Consider the following 19,788-nt stretch of genomic DNA (forward strand, 5'->3'; position numbering starts at 1 on the left):
TGCAGGCGGCCGCTCAGACCACCCGGGGACACGGGGAGCCCCCACTCGTGTTTAAAGACACACACAGCAGGCAGTGTTTGGGTAGTTTTAGTTAAGAGGAACAGCCTTCCAAGGGCAACAAAGTGAACCGACTCGAGGAAGCTCCTGGGACCAGGGCCGGCGGCAAAGGCCGCCTGGTGTGGTCGGCAGTGCCGCCAGCCACCCTGGTCCCGGCGGCTTTGCCTGGGCTCTAAGGTGACTTCCACACGTCAGCCGACATGATTATCACTATTATTTTCGGGGGCATTAAATTAAGGAATGACACTGGGAGCCAGAGAAAGGCTTATTCAGTTGGATTCTGAATCACAATCAGGAAATAGTCTTTATCTGCAAAAGAGAAAAATGGAAAAAGCGAATTACTAAATGTAAAATGGAAGAAAAACATAATAGAAAGCAAGTGATTTCTTTTTTTGTGGTATTGTGGATGTACGCCAGGGGCACTCACCTCCAAGCTACACCCCCAGCCCGTTTTTTCTTTTCTTTTGAAACAGGGTCTTGCTAGGTTTCTAAGGCCGTCCTTGAATCTGTGATTCTCTGGTCCCAGCCTCTCAAGTGCCTGGATAATAGGCCCGCGCCCCCGTGCCCGGCCCTACATCGGTTCTGATGGCCTAGACAAGCTGCCTTGCGACTAAGCGCACCGGTAAATACAAACCTCACTCACGCATTTAACCATAGTTCAGCCAAAAAGAGAGCGCGAGAGAAGTAAGTGTGAAACCAGAGGCCCCAGAGCATCTGTCCCCAGCCCAGGCTGAGAGCCAGTGAGGCGACATGGCCCTGGGTTTCCTCTTGTGGTCTCTACCCAGGATGAGCATCTTATCACCTGAGAATGACCCTGAGGCCTAAAAATAGGATGGGCCGAACCACACAGCGTCCACACGCACGCCATGCATCTCGTGGGAAAAAATAACGGAACAGTGCTCTGTTCTCGCGCTGGAGTAAAAAGCCGGCTAGAGAAGACCGCACGTGCTGGCTTAGAATCACCCGGGCTGTTTCTTCCCAGTCTTTTCCCGTACCTCCACCTTGCTGACTCTTTCTTGGCCTTCACAATTCAGCTCCAACATCCCTCTTCTGGGAGCCTTTGCCACCAGCCCCAAGGAGACCCGGCCAGCCCCGCTCATGTCTCAAGTGCTCCTGGACCTCCCCGCCGGGGGAGGAGCGTGCTGTGCTTCTGTCCTCCCCACGAGACCATGATCCCCAGGCTGCAGTTGCTGAGGGAGGGTTTCGGGGCACCAGCCAGAGGCCAGGCAGGCAATGAGCCAACCCGGCTCCTCCAATCCCTCAGGCGTCCCTGGGCTTCTGCAGCAGCCACCACGTGCCAGGACTCCCTGCTGGGCCACGGAGACCCTGCGAGGAGGGTCTGCTCCCAAGTGGAGGCAAGAGACGCCTTACCTGGCGCAACCATAATTTCATTTTTCTTGGAACGAATTCGAAGGAAGGTGAGGTCATTCTGGGGGTCAATTTCCCGCACGGTGCTCCGAGCCCTCAAGATAAAGTTGTGCATGAGGTTGGCATACTGTGTGGTGGTGGGGTTGTCCATGGTACTCTTGATGGGGATACCTAGAGCAGGCAGAACCCGAGGAGGACATTAGAGCTGCTTCCTGGAAACCTCCCAATCCAAACCTCTAGGACACATGCTTGGCAGTATGAGGCCCTGGGTCTAATCGCCAGCCCCCCCACCCACCCAAAAGAAAGCCTAAGAGGACACCCACAGGTTCACCGTCCCCTGGCTGCTGGGTACCAGGCCAGGGTTTCACTAGCATAGTGAGCTAAGCAACGACTGCCATCGTGGAGCGAGTCCTTTGTCGTTGTGCTGGGGCCTGAGCCCAGGAGCGCTTTACCACTGAACTGCATCCCCAGCTTTTTTTTTGTGTGTGTGTACCCAGGGCATTCTACCTCTAACTTAAACCTCCAGCCCTTTATATTTTGAAGCAGAGTCTTTCTAAGATGCTGAGACTGGCCTTGAATCTGTGATCCTCCTGTCTCAGCCTCCGAGGTACTAGAATTGTAGGTGTGTGCTACCATGCCTGGTATCAAATCTTATATTTTGAAGATTAAACTCTCTTTTTTTTTTTTGGTGGTACTGGGGGTGGAACCCAGAGGCTTTCTACCTCGGGGCTATACTCCCAGACCTATTTTATATTTTATTTGGAAACAGGGTCTCACTAAGTTACTGAGAGCCTCACTCAGTATAGCTGAGGCTGGCTTCGAACCCGTGCGATCCTCCTGTCTCGGCCTTCCAAGCGGGGGGATTACAAGCGTGTGCCACCACGCCCGGCTGTAAGATTAAACTCTTAAGTGGCTGTATGGTGTCTGCTGCCAAGGGGGTAAGGAATGTGGCTCGACTTGACCCACCTCTGAGCGCAACAGCATCATTAGAAACCTATGAGTTGGCCATGACCTCTCAGCAGAAGGCCCTATGGATGAGACTCCGAGTTCACCAACTACCATTCACATCTGAAGAATGTGGCCCAAGGACTCTCCACAGACAAGAGTCAGACTCAACCCAGGCCTCTGATTATCTGGCCCATGAGTGACCAGCTAAGAGACCAGCAAATCATGCTCAGGCCTCCCAACAGGTAGCAAGAAACTAGACAGACTTTGACTTCTCAGGACACCGGGAAAAAGTGTTGAGGTGGTCTTGAACTTGCAAGTCTCCGGCCTCAGCTTCCCAAGTACTAGGTGCACCACTGTGCCCGGCTAATACAGATTTAATGGGTAAATAAATACGCAGAAGCTTGAATGGGTTAATAAACATCGTACTTAAAAGTTTCTGCTTGCCTGGTGTGGTGGCACACACTTAAGAAAGGAGGACTGCGGTTCACAGCTAGCCTCAGCCACTTAATGAGGCTCTTTGCAACTCAATGAGACCCTGTTTCAAAATAAAGAATAATAATTAGGCTGAGGGTGTAGCTCAGAGGCAGAATGCCTCTGGGTTCCATCCCCAGTACCGCATGATTATTTTTTATTCTTTTATTATTTTTTTTTGTGGTGCTGGGGATTGAGTTTAGGAGCATTCTATCTCTGAGCCACACCCCCAGCCCTATTTTATTTTTATTTTGAAAAAGGGCCTCACTGGGTTGCTGAGAGTCTCACTACTTGCTGAGGCTGTCCTGGAACCTGTCATCTTCCTGTTTCAGCCTCCCAAGTACTGGGATTACAGGCATGAGCCACCACTCCCAGCAACAACTATGATTATTACCATCAGAAACGGGGCTGTCAAACTGGGCATAGTGGCGCATGTTTGTGGCCAGCCTCAGCTACTTAGTGAGGCCCTGTTTTAAAAATAAAGAATAAAGCCAGGCTTGGTGGCGCACGCTTGTAATCTCAGCACTTGGGAGGCTGAGACAGGAGAATCGTAGTTTGTGGACAGCCTCAGTTACTTAGTGAGGCCCTCTGAAACTTAGTGAGACCCTACTGCAAAATAAAGAATAAAAAATAGGGTAGGAGATGTAGTTTGGAGGTTGAATGCCCCTGGGTTTCATCAAGAGAAAGAAAGAAAGAAAGAAAGAAAGAAAGAAAGAAAGAAAGAAAGAGAAGGAAGGAAAAGAAAAAGAGAAAGAAGGAAGGAAAGAAAGAAAGAAAGAGAGGAAGAAAGAAAGAAGATAAATATAGGGCTGGGGATGCAGCTCAGGTAGAATGCCCCTGGGTTCCATCCACACTACTGCAAAAAAAAAAAAAAAAAAAGAGTAAGTTGGGCATGGCACACTTGTAATCCCAGTACTTGGGAGGCTGAGACGAAGATCATGGGTTAGTGGTCAGCCTCAGCAACTCAGTGAAGCCTCGACAAGTTAGTGAGACTCTGTCTTAAAATAAAGAATAAAAAATATCCTGGTATTTGGGAGGCTGAGACAGGAAGATCGTAGTTCGCTGACAGCCTCAGCTTTGCAACTCAGTGAGACCCTGTTTCAAAATAAAGAATAAAAAATAGAGCTGAGGTTGTAGCTCAGAGGTAGAATGCCTCTGGGTTCCATCTCCATGATAGCAAATAAATAAATAAATAATAAATAAATAAATAAATCAGAATCCCCAAAACAGTATTAGCACACTGGATGTCTTAGAAAGAAACGAGACCAGGTCTGTGCAGGGGTCTGGTAACGAGCGGATGCTCTGCTGCTGGGCCGCGCTCCAGGTCAGCCTGTGCAGCCAGCCCCGAAAGGAGCGCACCTTCTGTGTTCACCACGATGATTCCCTGCACTCCTTTCTGGCTCTGAAGGCGCTTCAGTGTCTCTTCCACCTCAGCCTGCCAAAAAACAAGACCAAGGTTAGGAGAGGCCAGGCAGGCTGGTTAACCTCCTGTCCGGGGCAGGTGAGTCACACGTTCACACGTTTGACTTCCAACAACAAACAGGTAGCACCCAGACACTTGGCACCGCCTCGGAGCTCGCCAGCCCGCACGGGCACCAGCATGTGCGCAGCCCCAGCACCAGGCGGGCTGCTTCCCACCCTTGGCCACCGGGCACTGTGATCCCCTCGCCTCCACACGGGCAGCAGGATATAAACATCATTCTCTAGAACCCAGACACAGCCGGACTCACCCATCTGGTACAGCCGGGGACAGCTGTATGACTTGAAAAAACCCAAACAGTGGTTTCTTTCTTTCTTTTTTTTTTGGTGGTACTGGGGTTCCTGGAAGCCCTTCTTCCTCCGGGCTACACTCCCAGACCTATTTTATAGTTTTGAAACAGGGTCTCTTACGCCAGCATGGCTGGCTTCGAACCTGCGCGATCCTCCTGTCTCCGCCTCCCAAGCGCGGGGATTACAAGCGTGCGCCACCACGCCCGGCTCCAAACAGTGGTTTCTAACAGGAAGGAGACACTTTGTCATCTGAGGCCCAAACAGTAGAACTGAAAACATTTCAAAGGAAGCAAGATGTTCCCATGAGAGACTGAGCGACTTACTGAGCTGGCACCTGATAGCGTGACACATGGCTTATGGCCCCAGGGTATGTCTGGGAGGGGCTCACTAACCCTGGTGTCCAGGGCACCAGTCAGGGTGGGATATTCTGACACACACAAGTTGTAGACGAGCCGGGCGTGGTGGCGCACACTTGTACTCCCAGTGCTTGGGAGGCTGAGACAGGAGGATCGCAGGTTCAGAGCCAGCCTCAGCTACTTAGTGAGGCTCTCAGCAACCTAGTGAGACCGTTTCCAAATAAAGGGTAAAGAATCGGGCTGGGGTGTAGCTCAGAGGTAGAATGTCCCTGGATTCAACCTCTGGCTGGTTTCTTTCCTTTGCTCTATTTACCTGCCCAAACAGCCCTGTCGCCACGTCTTCTACTCTACAAGGCCACTTCTGTTGAAATCCAGTACTCTTCCTTGTGGTGATGGGGATTAAACCCAGGGGTATTGTAACTCCAAACTAAACCTCCAGCTCTATTATATTTATTTTTCAGTACTGAAGATTGAGTACAGGGGAATTCTACCTCTGAGCTACTCTCCAGATCTTTTTATTTTGAAACAGGGTTATGCTATGTTTCCAAAACTAGCCTCAAACTGTGATCCTTCTGTCTTAGTTCACAGGTACTGGGATTACACACGTGTGCCAACAATGCTTGGCCCACTTTATTTTTTTATTGAGAAAGAGGGCCTTGCTAAATTGCTGAGGTTGGCTTTGAAATTAAGATCCTGCCAGAAAGCTGGACATGATAGTGCACGCTTGTAATCCCAGTACTTGGGAGGCTGAGACAGGAGGATCACGCAGGTTCGAAGCCAGCCATAGCTATTTTGTGAGACCCTGTTTCCAAGTAAAATATAAAATAGGTCTGGGAGTGTAGCCTGGAGGTAGAAGGCCCTGGGTTCCATCCCCAGTAACCCCCTCCCCCACAAACACTGCTGGGTGTGGTGGCCCACGCTTGTAATCCCTGCATTTGGGAGGCTGAGGTTCGAGGCCAGTCTCATCTACCAAGTGAGGCTTTCACAACTTAGTGAGGCCCTGTTTCCAAATAAAGAATAAAAAATAGGGCTGGGGGTGTGAAGATAGAATGCCCCTTGGGGTTCCATCTTCAGTACCACAAAAAAAAAAAAAAAAAAAAAAAAAAGAAAAGAAAAGAAAAAGAAATTAAGATCCTCGTGCGCGAGCCTCTCGAGTAGTAGGATTACAGGTGTGCACCACCACGCCGGGCTCAGCAGTCTTGTGGACCACCTAAAATAGACACAGCACCTCCTTCTCAAGGCCTTTACTCACCCCCAACTCAATGGAGTCTGCCCACCTCTGACCCCCAAACCCTTGGCTTGTGCCCTCTTTAGGCATGTACCAGGATCCGGGTTTGATTATGGAGCATCTCTGCAGGGTCAGCGCGTACTAACCAGCTGCTTAACTAAGCTAGGCCCGAGTCCTCCTACGGCTGGAAACTGGCTTTGAGGTGCGCGTTGTCAGGAGGCCCCTTCACAGCAGCCCAGAATCCAGGCAGAAGGCCCTCAATGGCTGAGAGCTGTCAGCAACAAAGGCTCCATTCACCAAAGGAGAACAGTCCCCCATTCAGAGGGGTAACTGGTGGCAGGGGGACCCTGAGCACTGGGTGGAGAGAGCACAGTGAGTTACTGTTTCTCAGGAAGGCACAGGGCTGATGATCCAGCCCCACTGCAGGCCCCGGTGATGTAAGACCTTCAAATGCTGGAGGGAGAGAAAACAAGTTCCTCCTCCAGAACATCAAGCAGTCTGGCCTCTGACACCTGGCCCTGGACACAAGGCTCTGGACACAAGGCCTTTGACACCTGGCCCTGGACACAAGGCCTCTGGCACCTGGCTCTGGACACAAGGCCTCTGGCACCTGGCTCTGGACACAAGGCCTGTAACACCTGGCTCTGGACACAAGGCCTCTGGCACCTGGCTCTGGACACAAGGCCTCTGGCACCTGGCTCTGGACACAAGGCCTCTAACACCTGGCTCTGGACACAAGGCCTCTGGCACCTGGCTCTGGACACAAGGCCTCTGGCACCTGGCTCTGGACACAAGGCCTCTAACACCTGGCTCTGGACACAAGGCCTCTGGCACCTGGCTCTGGACACAAGGCCTCTGACACCTGGCTCTGGACACAAGGCCTCTGGCACCTGGCTCTGGACACAAGGCCTCTGACACCTGGCTCTGGACACAAGGCCTCTGACACCTGGCTCTGGACACAAGGCCTCTGGCACCTGGCTCTGGACACAAGGCCTCTAACACCTGGCTCTGGACACAAGGCCTCTGGCACCTGGCTCTGGACACAAGGCCAGGCGGCTCCGGGCACTGGAGCAGGACGCAGTGGCCGTGCTCAGGATCCAAGTCACTCCATGGTGTCACCGAGCTCCTACGGGCCACGTGCTATCCTGGAGGGGAGAAGTGAGCACAACTGCACAATACTGTATTCAGTCTCACCTGGTCCCTTCCGGGAAACTCATCCTAAGAAAACAGTAAGGAGCAAAAACAAGAAACAGGGCAGCAAGGCATCTGCTGCAATGACTTCTGCAAAAGCACAAGGGAGAAACTAAAATCACCCAGTAATTCAGCAGGGCACGGGGCCATGCACTGGGAGGTTGCGAGACAGGAGAATTATGGGTTTGAGGCCAGCCTGGGCAACTTAGCAAGACTCTCAGCACTCAGTGAGACCCTGTTTCAAAGCAGAAAAATAAAAAGCTCGATGTGGTAGCGAACACCTGTAACCCAGTACTTAGGAGGCTGAGACAGGAGGATTGCAGGTTGAAGGGCAGCCTCAGTAAGAACTGAGAATCTCATCAACCTAAGGAGTCCCTGTTTCAGAATAAAAATAAAATAAAAGCCAGGTGTGGTGGCGCACACTTGTAATCTCAGTACTTGGGAGGCGGAGTCAGGAGGATCACAGGTTTGCAGCCAGCCCCAGCTATGTAGTGAGGCCCTCTGCAACTCAGTGAGACCCTGTTTCAAAATAAAGAATAAATAATAGCGCAGGGGGTGTAGCTTGGAGGTTGAATGCTCATGGGTTCCATCCCCAGACCCGCAAAAAAAAAAAAAAAAAAAAAAGAATGAAAAGTAGGGCCAGGGTATATCTTGGAGGTAGAATGTCTTCGGTTCAATCGCCAGTACCATAAATAAATACACAAATAAATATGGCTAAGGGTGTAGCTAAGAGGAAGAATGCCCCTGAGTCATATCCCCAGTACCCAAAACAAAAACAGTAACTAGAGACAAAGACAAGTGAATTATGGACTATTAATAAATAGGAATATTTATTTATTTTGGCACTGGGGATTGAGCCCAGAGGTATTTTACCTCTGAGCTACACCTACAGCCTTATTTTGTTTTTTTATCTGGAAACGGGTCTAGAATACAGGATCTGATTTACTGATGGCAATTGTTTTTCTTTTTATGGTACTGGGGATTGAATCGAGAGGCATTCTATCTCTGAGTTACACCCCTAACCCTATTTTATTTTCGAAACAGGGTCTTGCTAGGGCAGTGAGAGTCTCACTACTTGCTGAGGCTGTCCTCGAAACTGCAATCCTCCTGTCTCAGCCTCTCAAGTACTGGGATTACAACCATGTGCCACCATTTCTGGCTTATTCTTTATGTGGAAACAGTCTCACTAATTCCGGAGGGCCTCACTAAATTGCTGAGGCTGGCCATGAATATGTGATCCTCCTGTCTCAGCCCCCCCAAGTACTGGGATTACAAGCGTGTGCCACCACACATGGCCCCTGCCATTTATTTATTTATTTATTTATTTATTTATTTATGTGGGTCTGGGGGTGGAACCCAGGGGCATTTGACCTCTGAGCTACACCCCCTGCCCTACTTTTTATTCTTTATTTTGAAACCGGGTCTCACTGAGTTGCAGAGGGCCTCACTAAGTAGCTGAGGCTGTCCGCGAACCGCGATCCTCCAGGTCTCAGCCTCCTGATGCTGGGATTACAAGCGTGCGCCACCACGCCTGGCTAGGCCCCTGCCCTTTAAAAAAAGTTTTTTTTTTTTTGAGATAGGGTCTCAGTAAATTACCCAGTCTGACCTGGAAATTGTGATCATCCTGCCTCAGCCTCTCAAGTGGCTGGAATTATAGGTATGCACCAGCACACCCAACTTTTTTGGTACTAGGAATTGAACCCAGGGGCATTCTATCTCTGGGCTACACCCCCAGCCCTATATTTTATTTTTTATTTATTTTTTGGTGGTACTGGGCGTGGAACCCAGAGGCTTTCTACCTCCGGGCTATACTCCCTGACCTATTTTATACTTTATTTGGAAAGAGGGTCTCACTAAGTTGCTGAGAGCTTCACTAAGTAGCTGAGGCTGGCTTGGAACCTGTGCGATCCTCCTGTCTTGTCTTCCAAGCGTGGGGATGACAAGTGTGCGTCACCACACCTGGCATACACCAAACTTTTTTTTTTTTTTTTTTTTTTTTTTTTGGTGGTACCGGGGTTCCTGGAAGCCCTTCTACCTCCGGGCTACACTCCCAGACCTATTTTTAAATTTTTATTTGGAAACAGGGTCTCCTAAACCAGCACGCGTGGCTGGCTTCAAACCTGCGCGATCCTCCTGTCTCTGCCTCCCAAGCGCGGGGATTACAAGCGTGCGCCACCACGCCCGGCTTACACCAAACTTTTGACGGTAATTTTACACAGGTGATCAGAGAAGACCTCACTAAGGTGGCAGCTGGAGAGAGTGAAATCTGAAGGAAAGGAGGGGCCTCGGCACGAGGATTTCTGGAGCACTCTCAACAGCAAGCAGAGTGAGTACAAGCGCCACAGGGTGGAGTGTTTGGCACATACAAAGAAAAGCTAAGTCGCTGGCAGAACGAGGAGGTGAGGACGGGTGGTGGGAGCGATCACGGCCGGCCCACAACCCGTCGTGGGTTTTTCTTGGGACAGTACCTGGAGGACACTTGGCGGCACAGGGCGGTTCTCCAGGCCGGCCCTGGCTGCGGTGCAGAGAGCGGGCGGCAGGGGGCGCACTCGGCCCGCGGGAGCCGCGCTCAGCGCCGGAGGCCCGGCTTCCCGCACTCGCCGCACTCGCCGCCAGGGGGCACACCTGTCCTTTCACATCCCACATCAGACCAGGGCACCTGAAAGCAGGGACCCACCTTTACAGTCCTGGTACCAAATACAGGGTAGTTCAATAAACACTTAAGGAACAAATAAAAACATTTTTGCAATTATGTCTTATAAAATCAACTCTTTTAAGTACTAGAGGGAGGATATGGCCATACAGTACGAGATCCCAAGTGTTTTTTGGTATGGGAATTGAACCCAGGGACAGTCTACCCCTGAGCTACACTCCCATCCCATCCCATCCTTTTTTTTTTTTTTCCGGCTGAGGCTGGCTTGGAACCGGTGCTCCTGTCTTAGCCTCCCAAGTACTGGGAGCACAGGCATGATGCCGTGCCTGGCTTTTGTGTGTGTGGTGCTGGGGATCAGACTTAGGACCTTGTGCGTGCTAAGGAGCCTTACCACTGAGCTGTGTCGCCGGCCCTTTTTATTTTTATTAAATTGTGTGCGTGTGTGTGTGTTACGGGGGATTTAACCTAAAGACAGTCTACTTCTGAGCTCTACCGAGGCCTTCTTAGGTTGCTCATTCTCAGTAGCTGATGAGGCTGTTCTCGAACCTACAATCATGTCTTACCCTTCCAAGTACTGGAATTACAGGCATTTTTTTTTTTTTTTTGGTAGTACTTACCCTTCCAAGTACTGGAAACCCAGGATCATTCTATCTTTGAGCTATAGCACCAGCATTATTATATTTTTTAAGTTGGGACAGAGCCTTGGGCCTCCTGTGTGCTAGGCAGGTACTCACCAGGTGCACTGACCTATGCCCCTGGTCATGATTTTTTTTTTTTTACTTATTTTTCGTGGTACTGGGGATTGAATCCAGGGGCATTTTACCTCTAAGCTATATACCCAACCCTATTTTATTCTTTATTTTGAAACAGGGTTTCACTAATCTGCCAAGGCTGGCTGAGACCCTGACCCTCCTGTTTTAGCCTCCCAAGTACTGGGATTAAAAGTGTGCACTACCATGCCGGGCGATTTTTTGTTGTTGTTGTTTTTGTTATTTTGTGGTACTGGGGAATGAAACCAGGGGAAATTTATCTCTGAGCTATACCCCCAGTCCTATTTTTTATTCTTTATTTTGAAACAGGGCCCCACTAGTAGCTGAGGCTGGCTTCATACCTGCGATCCTCCTGTTTTAACCTTCCAAGTACTGGGTTTACAAGCGTACACCACCATGCCCAGATTGGTCCTGATTTTCATTTATTTATTTTGCCTACCAGGGATGGAGCCCAGGGACATTCTACCTCTGAGCTGTACCCCCAGCCCTATTTTTTGTTCTTTATTTTGAAACAGTGTCTTACTGAGTTGCAGGGGGCCTAAGTAGATGAGGCTGTCTAGGAACCCGGGTCCTCCTGTCTCAGCCTCCCAAATGCTGCGATTACAAGTGTAGGCCACTACACCTGGCTTGGTCCTGATTTTTATATCACTGTTCTAAGGAGTTTTCACCAAAATGGAAACTGTCCTATATAACACTAGCAGGAGTGCACAGTTACTACAGCACTGTCCAGAGTGAAAACTGTAAATCACCTAAATTAATATATAGCTTAAAAGTGTGTGAAACACATTTATGTACAATGACATAGAATACTGATTTTTTTCTTTGTGGTACTGGAGATCAAACCCAGAACCTTGTGTAATGTTTGATTTTTTTTTTTTTTTTTGCAGTACTGGGGATGGAACCCAGGGGCATTCTACCTCCAAGCTACACCCTCAGATGTGTATTTTATTCTTTATTTTGAAACAGGGTCTCAATGAATTGCAAAGGACCTCACTAAGTAGCTGAGGCTGGTCGTGAACCTGGATCCTCCTGTCTCAGCCTCCCAAATATGCTGGGATTACAAACATGTGCCACCATGCCCTGCTATGTTTGATTTTTTTGTGTGTATGTGTTCCTGGGGATTGAACCCAGGGGCATTCTATTTCCAAGTTACACCCTCAACCTCCCTCTCTTTTTTTTGGTACTGGAGGTGGAACCCAGGGGCTTTTCTACCTCTGGGCTATATTCCCAGACCTATTTTATACTTTATTTGGAAACAGGGTCTCACTAAGTTGCTGAGAGCCTCACTAAGTAGCTAAGGCTGGCTTTGAACCTGTGCAATCCTCCTGTCTCAGCCTCCCAAACTGTGGGATTACAAGTGTGCACCACCACACCCCGCCCTCAGCCTGATTTTTAATTCAATTTCCTCCCTCCCTTCTTTTTTTGCAGTACTGGGGATAGAACCCAGGGCCATTCTACCTCCTAGCTACATCCTTAGCCCTATTTTTTATTCTTTATTTTGAAACAGGGTCTCACTGAGTTGCAAATGGCCTAAATAGTTGCCATGGCTGGTTTTGAACCATGGTCCTCCTGTCTCAGCCTCCCAAATGCTGGGATTAACAGTGTGTGCCACTATGCCCAGCTTATTCTTTATTTTGGAAACAGGGTCTTACTAAGTTGTGGGCCTCACCAAGTAGCTGAGGCTGGCTTCGAACCTGAACGATTCTTCTGTCTTAGCCTCCCAAGTAATGGGATTACAAGTGTGCGCCACCACACTCAGCTTATGTTTGATATTTTTAATCAAACAGAACAAGCTGCAGAATATTTGATATATTTAAGTGAAGAGAGTAAGATGAAATATATATGCAAATGTGTATCTCATATATGCATGCACATATGCTTATGTGTATACATATATACACATAAATACGCGTTACAAATTCATTTAATAAGCAGCTTACATATAAATATGCTTATTTATCAATTAAATCTGGAAGAAACCCACCCAACTACCAATAATTTACTCTGGGGTAGTAAGAAGGGTGTATATGTACTTTCTATATTATAATCTGTAGTGCTACTTGAATTTATTAAAATGTGTATCTAAATATGTACTGCAAGTTGGGTGTGGTGGCACATGCTTATAATCCTAGTACTTGAGAGGCTGAGACGGGAGGATCGCAGGTTCAGGTCCAGCCTCAGCAAGTAGTGAGACCTTTCATCAACCTAGCAAGACCCTGTTTCCAAATAAGAAATAAACTGGTCTGGGGGTGCAGCTTGGAAGTACAATGCCCCTGGGTTGAAGCACCACAAAAATCAATCAACCAATCAATAGTTTATGGTTGAAAAGATGATGAGAAAGACGAAGCTACATCTATATGAAGGATTTTTTTTTTTCTTTCAGGTCTGGGGATGGAACCCAAGGGGCATTCGACCTCTGAGCTACACCCCTGCACTATTTTTATTCTTTATTTTGAAACTGGGTCTCACTGAGTTGTGAAGGGCCTAAGTAGTAGCTGAGGCTGTCCTCGAACCGCGATCCTCGGTCTCAGCTTCCCAAATGCTGGGGTTACAAGTGTGCGCCACCACGCCCGGCTATATCTGAAGGATTTTAATGTTTTTAATAACATGGAGATGTTCTTTGTGGTATAATAATGAAAAACGCAGAACCTACAACAGTGAATAACAGAGTTTAGGGCCTAACCACACAAAACTGAAGCAAAAGACTAGAAATAACATGTCTGGTGGAACTCTGGGTGATGGCATTGCTTCTTTTTCCTTTTCAATTTTTCTTATAAGTTTTACATTTCGTGTGTGTTTGTAGGGGGTATTGGGGACCGAAGCCAGGAGCATTCTACCTCTAAGCTACACCCCCAGCCCTATTTTATTCTTTATTTGAAAACTGAATCTTACTAAGTTGCAAAGGGTCTCATGAGGTACTAAGGCTGGCCCAGAACCTGCGATCCCCCTGTCTCAGCCTCCCAAATACTGGGATTACACGTGTGCGCCACCACACCTGGCTTTAAGTTTTATATTTCTAAGTAAATTGTGTGTGTGTGTGTGTGTGTGTGTGTGTGTGTGTGTGTGTGTGTGTGTGGTGATACCCAGGGCATTCTGCCTCTGGCCTACACTCCTAGACCTATCTTATATTTTATTTGGAAACAGGGTCTCATTAGGTTACTGAGAGCCTCATTAAGCTGCTGAGGTTGGCTTCGAATTTTTGTGATCCTTCTGTCTCAGCCTCCCAAGGACTGGGATTACAAGTGTGTGCCACCATGTCTTGGTTGCTCTAAGTAAAATTGTTTTGGTGGTACTGGTAGTGGAACCCAGGAGCTTTTCTACCTCCAGAGTATAATCCAGACCTATTTTATACTTTATTTGGAAACAGGGTCTCACTAAGTTGCTGAGAGCCTAAGTACCTGAGGCTGGCTTCGAACCCGTGCAATACTCCTATCTCTGCCTCTCAAGTGCTGTGATTACAAGCGTGCAGCACCACGCCTGTCTAATCTTTTTTTTGTGTGTGTGGTACTGGGGTTCCTGGAAACCCTTCTACCTCCGGGCTACACTCCCAGACCTATTTTATATTTTTATTTGGAAACAGGGCCTCTTAAATCAGCGAGGCTGGCTTCAAACCTGCACAATCCTCCTGTCTCCGCCTCCTAAACGCAGGGATTACAAGCATGCGCCACCCTGCCCCGCTCTAAGTAAATTTTTGAAAAAGCAATATATTCAAGACTCTAACCAACTCAGTGAGACTGTTTCAAAATAAAAAATAAAACAGAGCTGGGGGGTCTATCTGGAAGCAGAATGCCCTGGGCGTGGTGGCATAAATTTGTAATCTCAGTACTTGGGAGGCTGAGACAGGAGAATCACAGGTTTGACACTAGCCTCAGCAATTTACAAAAATTTTAGCACCCAAGCGAGATGCTGTTTCAAAACAAAAACGGGCTGAGGGGTGTAGCTCAGAGGTAGAACGCCCCTGGATTTAATCCCAGAAAAAAAAAAAGATTAAGAAAAATAAAGGGAAACACCCTGGGAACCACAGTTGCCCCAGGGGGCAGAAGGCTTTGGGGCCCGTGGGGGTCGCGCCCTTTCACCACAGAGGGGCTCAGGCTACATTTTTGGGTTCGAGACCGTCGACATTTCCTGGGGAAGGCTTGGCTTTGGGAAGCTTCAGGTTCCCGGGTGTAAGGTGGGGCTGCTGGCCGAACCTCAGAAGCGGAGAGGAGGAAGACGACCCACGGGAAGCGCCTAGCGGGGTCGGCCGCAGCCCGGGCCTCGCCCAGCCTCGGTCCCCCCGCCGGGCTTCCGGTCGGGCAGCGGCGTCCGAGGGCCGCGCCTCGGCCGGCTCTGCGAGGCCGCGCCGCTCGGGTTCCGCCCTCCAGGAGGCTCGGGCGGCCCCGCCCCGCCCCGCCCCGCCCCGCCCCGCCCCGCGGACTCCTCGCCCCGCGCTCCGAGGCCCCGGCGGAGGATGGACTGCACCGCGCGGCTGGGAGGCGGCAGCGAGCCTCAAGCCGCGGGTGGACACTCACCATTTTGGACCCTTTCAGTAGCTCCGCGATACCGACTCGCAGCCCAGTTCCGGACCTTTCTGCGCCTGCGCAGTCCTGCGTGGACGCGGACGGCGTCGGCGGCCTATCAAAATCCAGCCTCTCAGGAGCCAGCCTCTCAGGAGCCAGTGGAGGGAGTGGGGGCGGGCTCGGAGGCCGACCGGGGCTTCGGCGAGGTTCGGGGATGCTGGCTCTCTGCTGTCAGAAAGCCCCAGCGTGGCTGAGGAGGTAGCTGAGAGGCGCTCGCCTACGAAAGCGAAAAGCAAAGGTGCACTAAGATATGAAAAATTCCCAACTATGGCTGTGCAGAGATGCTGGTTCTTGGTGTCGGGAGAGGCTTTTGACACCGTCGAGGTCTGAACTACGTCTGGAAATGCAGGGTAGGGGAATGGTGCCTCCAGCTGCTGAGACCCCGCTTTGCGCCCAGATGGAGGCAAAGAAAGGCGCCGAGCCAAAATGCGCCGAAGACACAATCTTCTAGAAAATGAGCGACTCCCTTGGTCGCTCATTCCTTGCAAACTCTGTAATGGATCGACGGGCGTCCACGATTTAGGGATCCGAACTCATCTCCATCGCTGTGACTTTGAAGCTTTGTTCTAGCATTTCCTCACCTTTGAAAGGGGACCCTTCACGCCGGTAACTGTAGTACTTGGAAGGCTGAGACACAAGGACTGCAGGTTCGAGGCAAGTGTGCGGTAATTTAGTGAGACCTATTTCAAAATAAAATGCCGGGCGTGGTGGCTAATGCCTGCTATCCCAGTTCTTGGAGACTGAGACAGCAAGCTCGCAGGTTCGAGGATAGCCCCAAGAATCGCAACCTAGAGACACCCTTGTTTTTTCTTTCTTTTCTCCCTCCCTTCATCCCTCCTTCCCTTCCTTCCTCATCAAACTCAGTGCCTGGGTGTAGCTCACAGACTGCCCCTGGGTTCAATCCCCAGTACAAGGAAAGAAAAGAAGGGGAAGAAGGCTGGGGTGTGTGTGTTACAAACTCAGAGGTAGAATACCCCCGAATTCAGTCCCCTGGGTTCAATCCCCAGTGCCTGTTTGCTGCCCCCCACAATGGTGGGGGGCCCTTCTTCCCATATTATTCCTATACTGTCCTGCTTTCCGCTGTGTGTGTGTGTGAGAGAGACAGACAGACAGACACACACACACACACACACACACACACACACACACACACACACACACACCAGGGATTGAACCGAGGGACATTCTACCTCCTAACGACACCCCAGCCCTATTTTTTAATTTTAAAATAGGGTCTCACTAAATTGCGGAGAGCCTAAGTAGCTGAGGCTGACCACAAGCCTGCGATCCTCCGGTCTCAGCCTCCTAAGTACTGGAATTACAAGTGTGCACCACCAGGCCCGGCTGCTTTCCGCTCTTTAAACCTTTTATTTTGCTGGCCACAAAAATTTATGGGCCTTCTAGTAGGAAATAACTTGTTAAAAGCCACACCGCTGTGCCCAACATTTGCATGCATAATCTCCAGCAGCCTCAGCATAGTGAATACCTGCATCCCCATTTTACAAATGGTTTCTTCCTGGCAGTGACTTGCTGGATTCTCTACTGATGATCTACCTTCAGGTTTTCATTTCGCTGTAGCCCCTCACTGAGGAAGGAATTAGTGCTTATTCTCTGAGAGTCCATGTTAGAACTATATTGTGACTTCCTAGCAAAAACACCTAGCAGAGTCACCTTAACTAGATCAAAGTTAGTATTGATAATGGCAATACCGTATGCAAAAAGTGCACATCACCTCTATATTTTTTTATAAAAACCTAGTCTAAGTCATAAGAAAACTAAAGCCAGTTTTAGGGATATTATAAAAGGCATTTGACCAGTAATCTTTAAAAATCTCAAGGTCAAGCCGGGTGTGGTGGTGTAAGGCTGGCATCTCAGTGCTTGGGAAGCTGAGGCAAGTGAGTTGAAGGTTTGAGACCAGCCTCAGCAAGTAATGAGACTCATCAACCAACCTAGTGAGACCCTGCTTCAAAATAAAAATAAAAAGCCAGGCATGGTGGCACATCCTTGTAATCCCAGCTCTTGGGAGGCTGAGACAGGAGGGTTCCAGGTTTGCAGCCAACCTCAGCTACTTAGTGAGGCCCTTTGCAATGCAGTGAGACCCTGTTTCAATATAAAAAAAGCTGGGAGTGTAGCTCGGAGGTGGAGTGCCCCTGGGTTCAATAGGTTCAATCCTCAGCACCGCAAAATAAATAAAATAGGGCTGGGAGTAGAACTCAAGAGGTAGAATGTCCCTGGGTTCAATCCCCAGTACCACCAAAAAAGAAAAAAGAAAAAAAAAAGGAGGAAAACAACAGTATAATTATTTTCAGTGACCTGCAGGTATGACTACAAATTCTCATGTCCTTCTCTATGGGATGCTTTGAGGAAATCATCTTGCCCATTGCCAGCCACTCTTTAATAGGAACTCAGGCATGTTGACACATGTCTGTAATCCAGTACTTGGGAAGCTGAGATCTGAAAGACTTCAGTCCAGCATGGTAATTTAGCAAGATCTTGTTTCAAAATTTAAAAACAGTAAGCCAGGCGTGGTGGCACACACCTGTAATTCCAGCATTTGGGAGGCTGAGACAGGAGGATCTGGGTTCCTGGACAGCCTCAGCTACTTAGGGAGGCTCTTTGCAACTCAGTGAGACCCTGTTTTAAAATAAAGAATAAAAAATAGGGCTGAGGATATAGCTCAGAGGTAGAATGCTCCTGGGTTTCATCCAGACACACACACACACACACACACACACACACACACACACACACACACACACAACACCAAAAAAGAAAAAAGAAAGAAAAAAATAGAAGCCCACCCAAACAAAGGACCAACATACTCTTCTCTCCAAACATCTTGATTACAAAGGAGTCCTACAAGACGGGTATAGTGGTGCACAATTGTAATCTTAGTACTTGAAAGGGGGAGAGGAGGATTGTAGGTTCACGGCCAGCCTCAGCAACTTAGGCTCTCTGAGCGAAACCCTTTTTCCAAATAAGAAATAAAATCTGGGGTGTATTTTGGAGGTAGAATGCCTCTAGGTTCAATTCCCAGTACTACTGAAAAAAGAAAAAAAAAGTCCTACAGACACAGGGCATAACAACTGAAATGGGCTGAGAGTGGTCATGAACTCCCTCTATACACAAACTGAGGATTAAACATAGGGTTGTTCAGTCTCTAAGCTATACCCTCAACCCTATTTTTTGTGGGGTACTAGGGATTGAACCCAGGGACATTCTCCCTTTGAGCTACACCCCCAATGCCCCCCGTTTGTTTTTAGTCCTTATTTTGAAATAAGGTCTAAGTTGAAAAGGGCCTCGCTAAATACCTAAGGCTGGCTGCAAACCTGCCATCCTCCTGTCTCAGCCTTCAAGTGCTGGATTATAAGCGTGCGCCAGCACAGCCTGCACAGAGAACCCTTTTTGTTGTCTCAAAAAAAGCAATTCAGATGGATGTCCTCAGGTTTGCCCCGCAAATGTCTTCATTCTCAACACAGGTATCAAATGTAATTTCACCTGAGTAACAGATCTAGTTTTCCTACCCATTCCACAATAGATTATAATTTGCCACTTTTTCACCCCCACGGGTCTGGGGATGGAACCCAGGGGCATTCTACCTCCGAGCTACAGCCCCTGCCCTATTTTTTATTCTTTATTTTGAAACTGGGTCTCACTGAATTGTAGAGGGCCTAAGTAGCTGAGTCTGTCCGCGAACCGCGATCCTCAGGTCTTAGCCTCCGGAATGCTGGGATTACAAGCATGCGCCAACTACCCCCCAGCTAATTTGCCACTTATTAAAGCACAGAGGCAAACTTTTTTTTTTTTTTGCGGGTCTGAGGATGGAACCCAGGGTCACTCGACCTCTGAACTACACCCGCTGCCCTATTAAATTGCGGAGGGCCTCCTAAGTAGCTGAGGCTGTTCACGAACCATGATCCTCCTGTCTCAGCCTCCAGAATACTGGGATTACAAGCATGTGCCACCATGCCTGGCTGAGAGACAAACATCTTTATGACTCAATCTGCAGGTGGGAAGCACCTTTTCACCCATGACTAACAGAAAAGTGAGCATATGAAGGACCAAAAAAGTTTAATTATAAACATTCTTACATCTTTTAAGGAAATTCAAGTGAAGCAACCCCCCTGAAGGAACTTTATCAAAAGTAGTATTTGTAGAGTTACCTGAGTATTTGAAATTACAGTCCAAGAAAACAAAGGTACTCCAATAGTCATACAATCCAGTGTTGTAATTCCCTGTTTTCAGTTAATGAAAACATTCATACAAATAATCTTACAAGTAACTAAAAAAACAAAACAAAAACAAAACCTAAAAAGGAGGGTGTGGGGGCTGGAGATACCAACAATACTAAATAGTAAGTTAGCCCTAAAAAGAGTTTAGAACAGTTACATCAAAAACAAAGAGGAATATAAAAACA

General features: G+C 48.6%; 1 protein-coding gene across 1 annotated transcript; it reads right to left on the bottom strand.

Annotated features, from left to right (window-relative positions):
* Positions 1-322: 322 nt before the first annotated feature.
* Positions 323-4,578, bottom strand: DYNLRB1 (dynein light chain roadblock-type 1; the record flags this gene model as incomplete). Its single annotated transcript, XM_080716525.1, has 4 exons — positions 323-366; positions 1,429-1,596; positions 4,204-4,279; positions 4,357-4,578. 4 exons carry the CDS (start codon positions 4,576-4,578, stop codon positions 323-325), a joined length of 510 nt encoding a protein of 169 aa, XP_080572651.1.
* Positions 4,579-19,788: the final 15,210 nt, after the last annotated feature.

This window comes from Muscardinus avellanarius (genome assembly GCF_963383645.1).
Source record: "Muscardinus avellanarius genome assembly, chromosome: 19".
NCBI lineage: Eukaryota > Metazoa > Chordata > Mammalia > Rodentia > Gliridae > Muscardinus > Muscardinus avellanarius.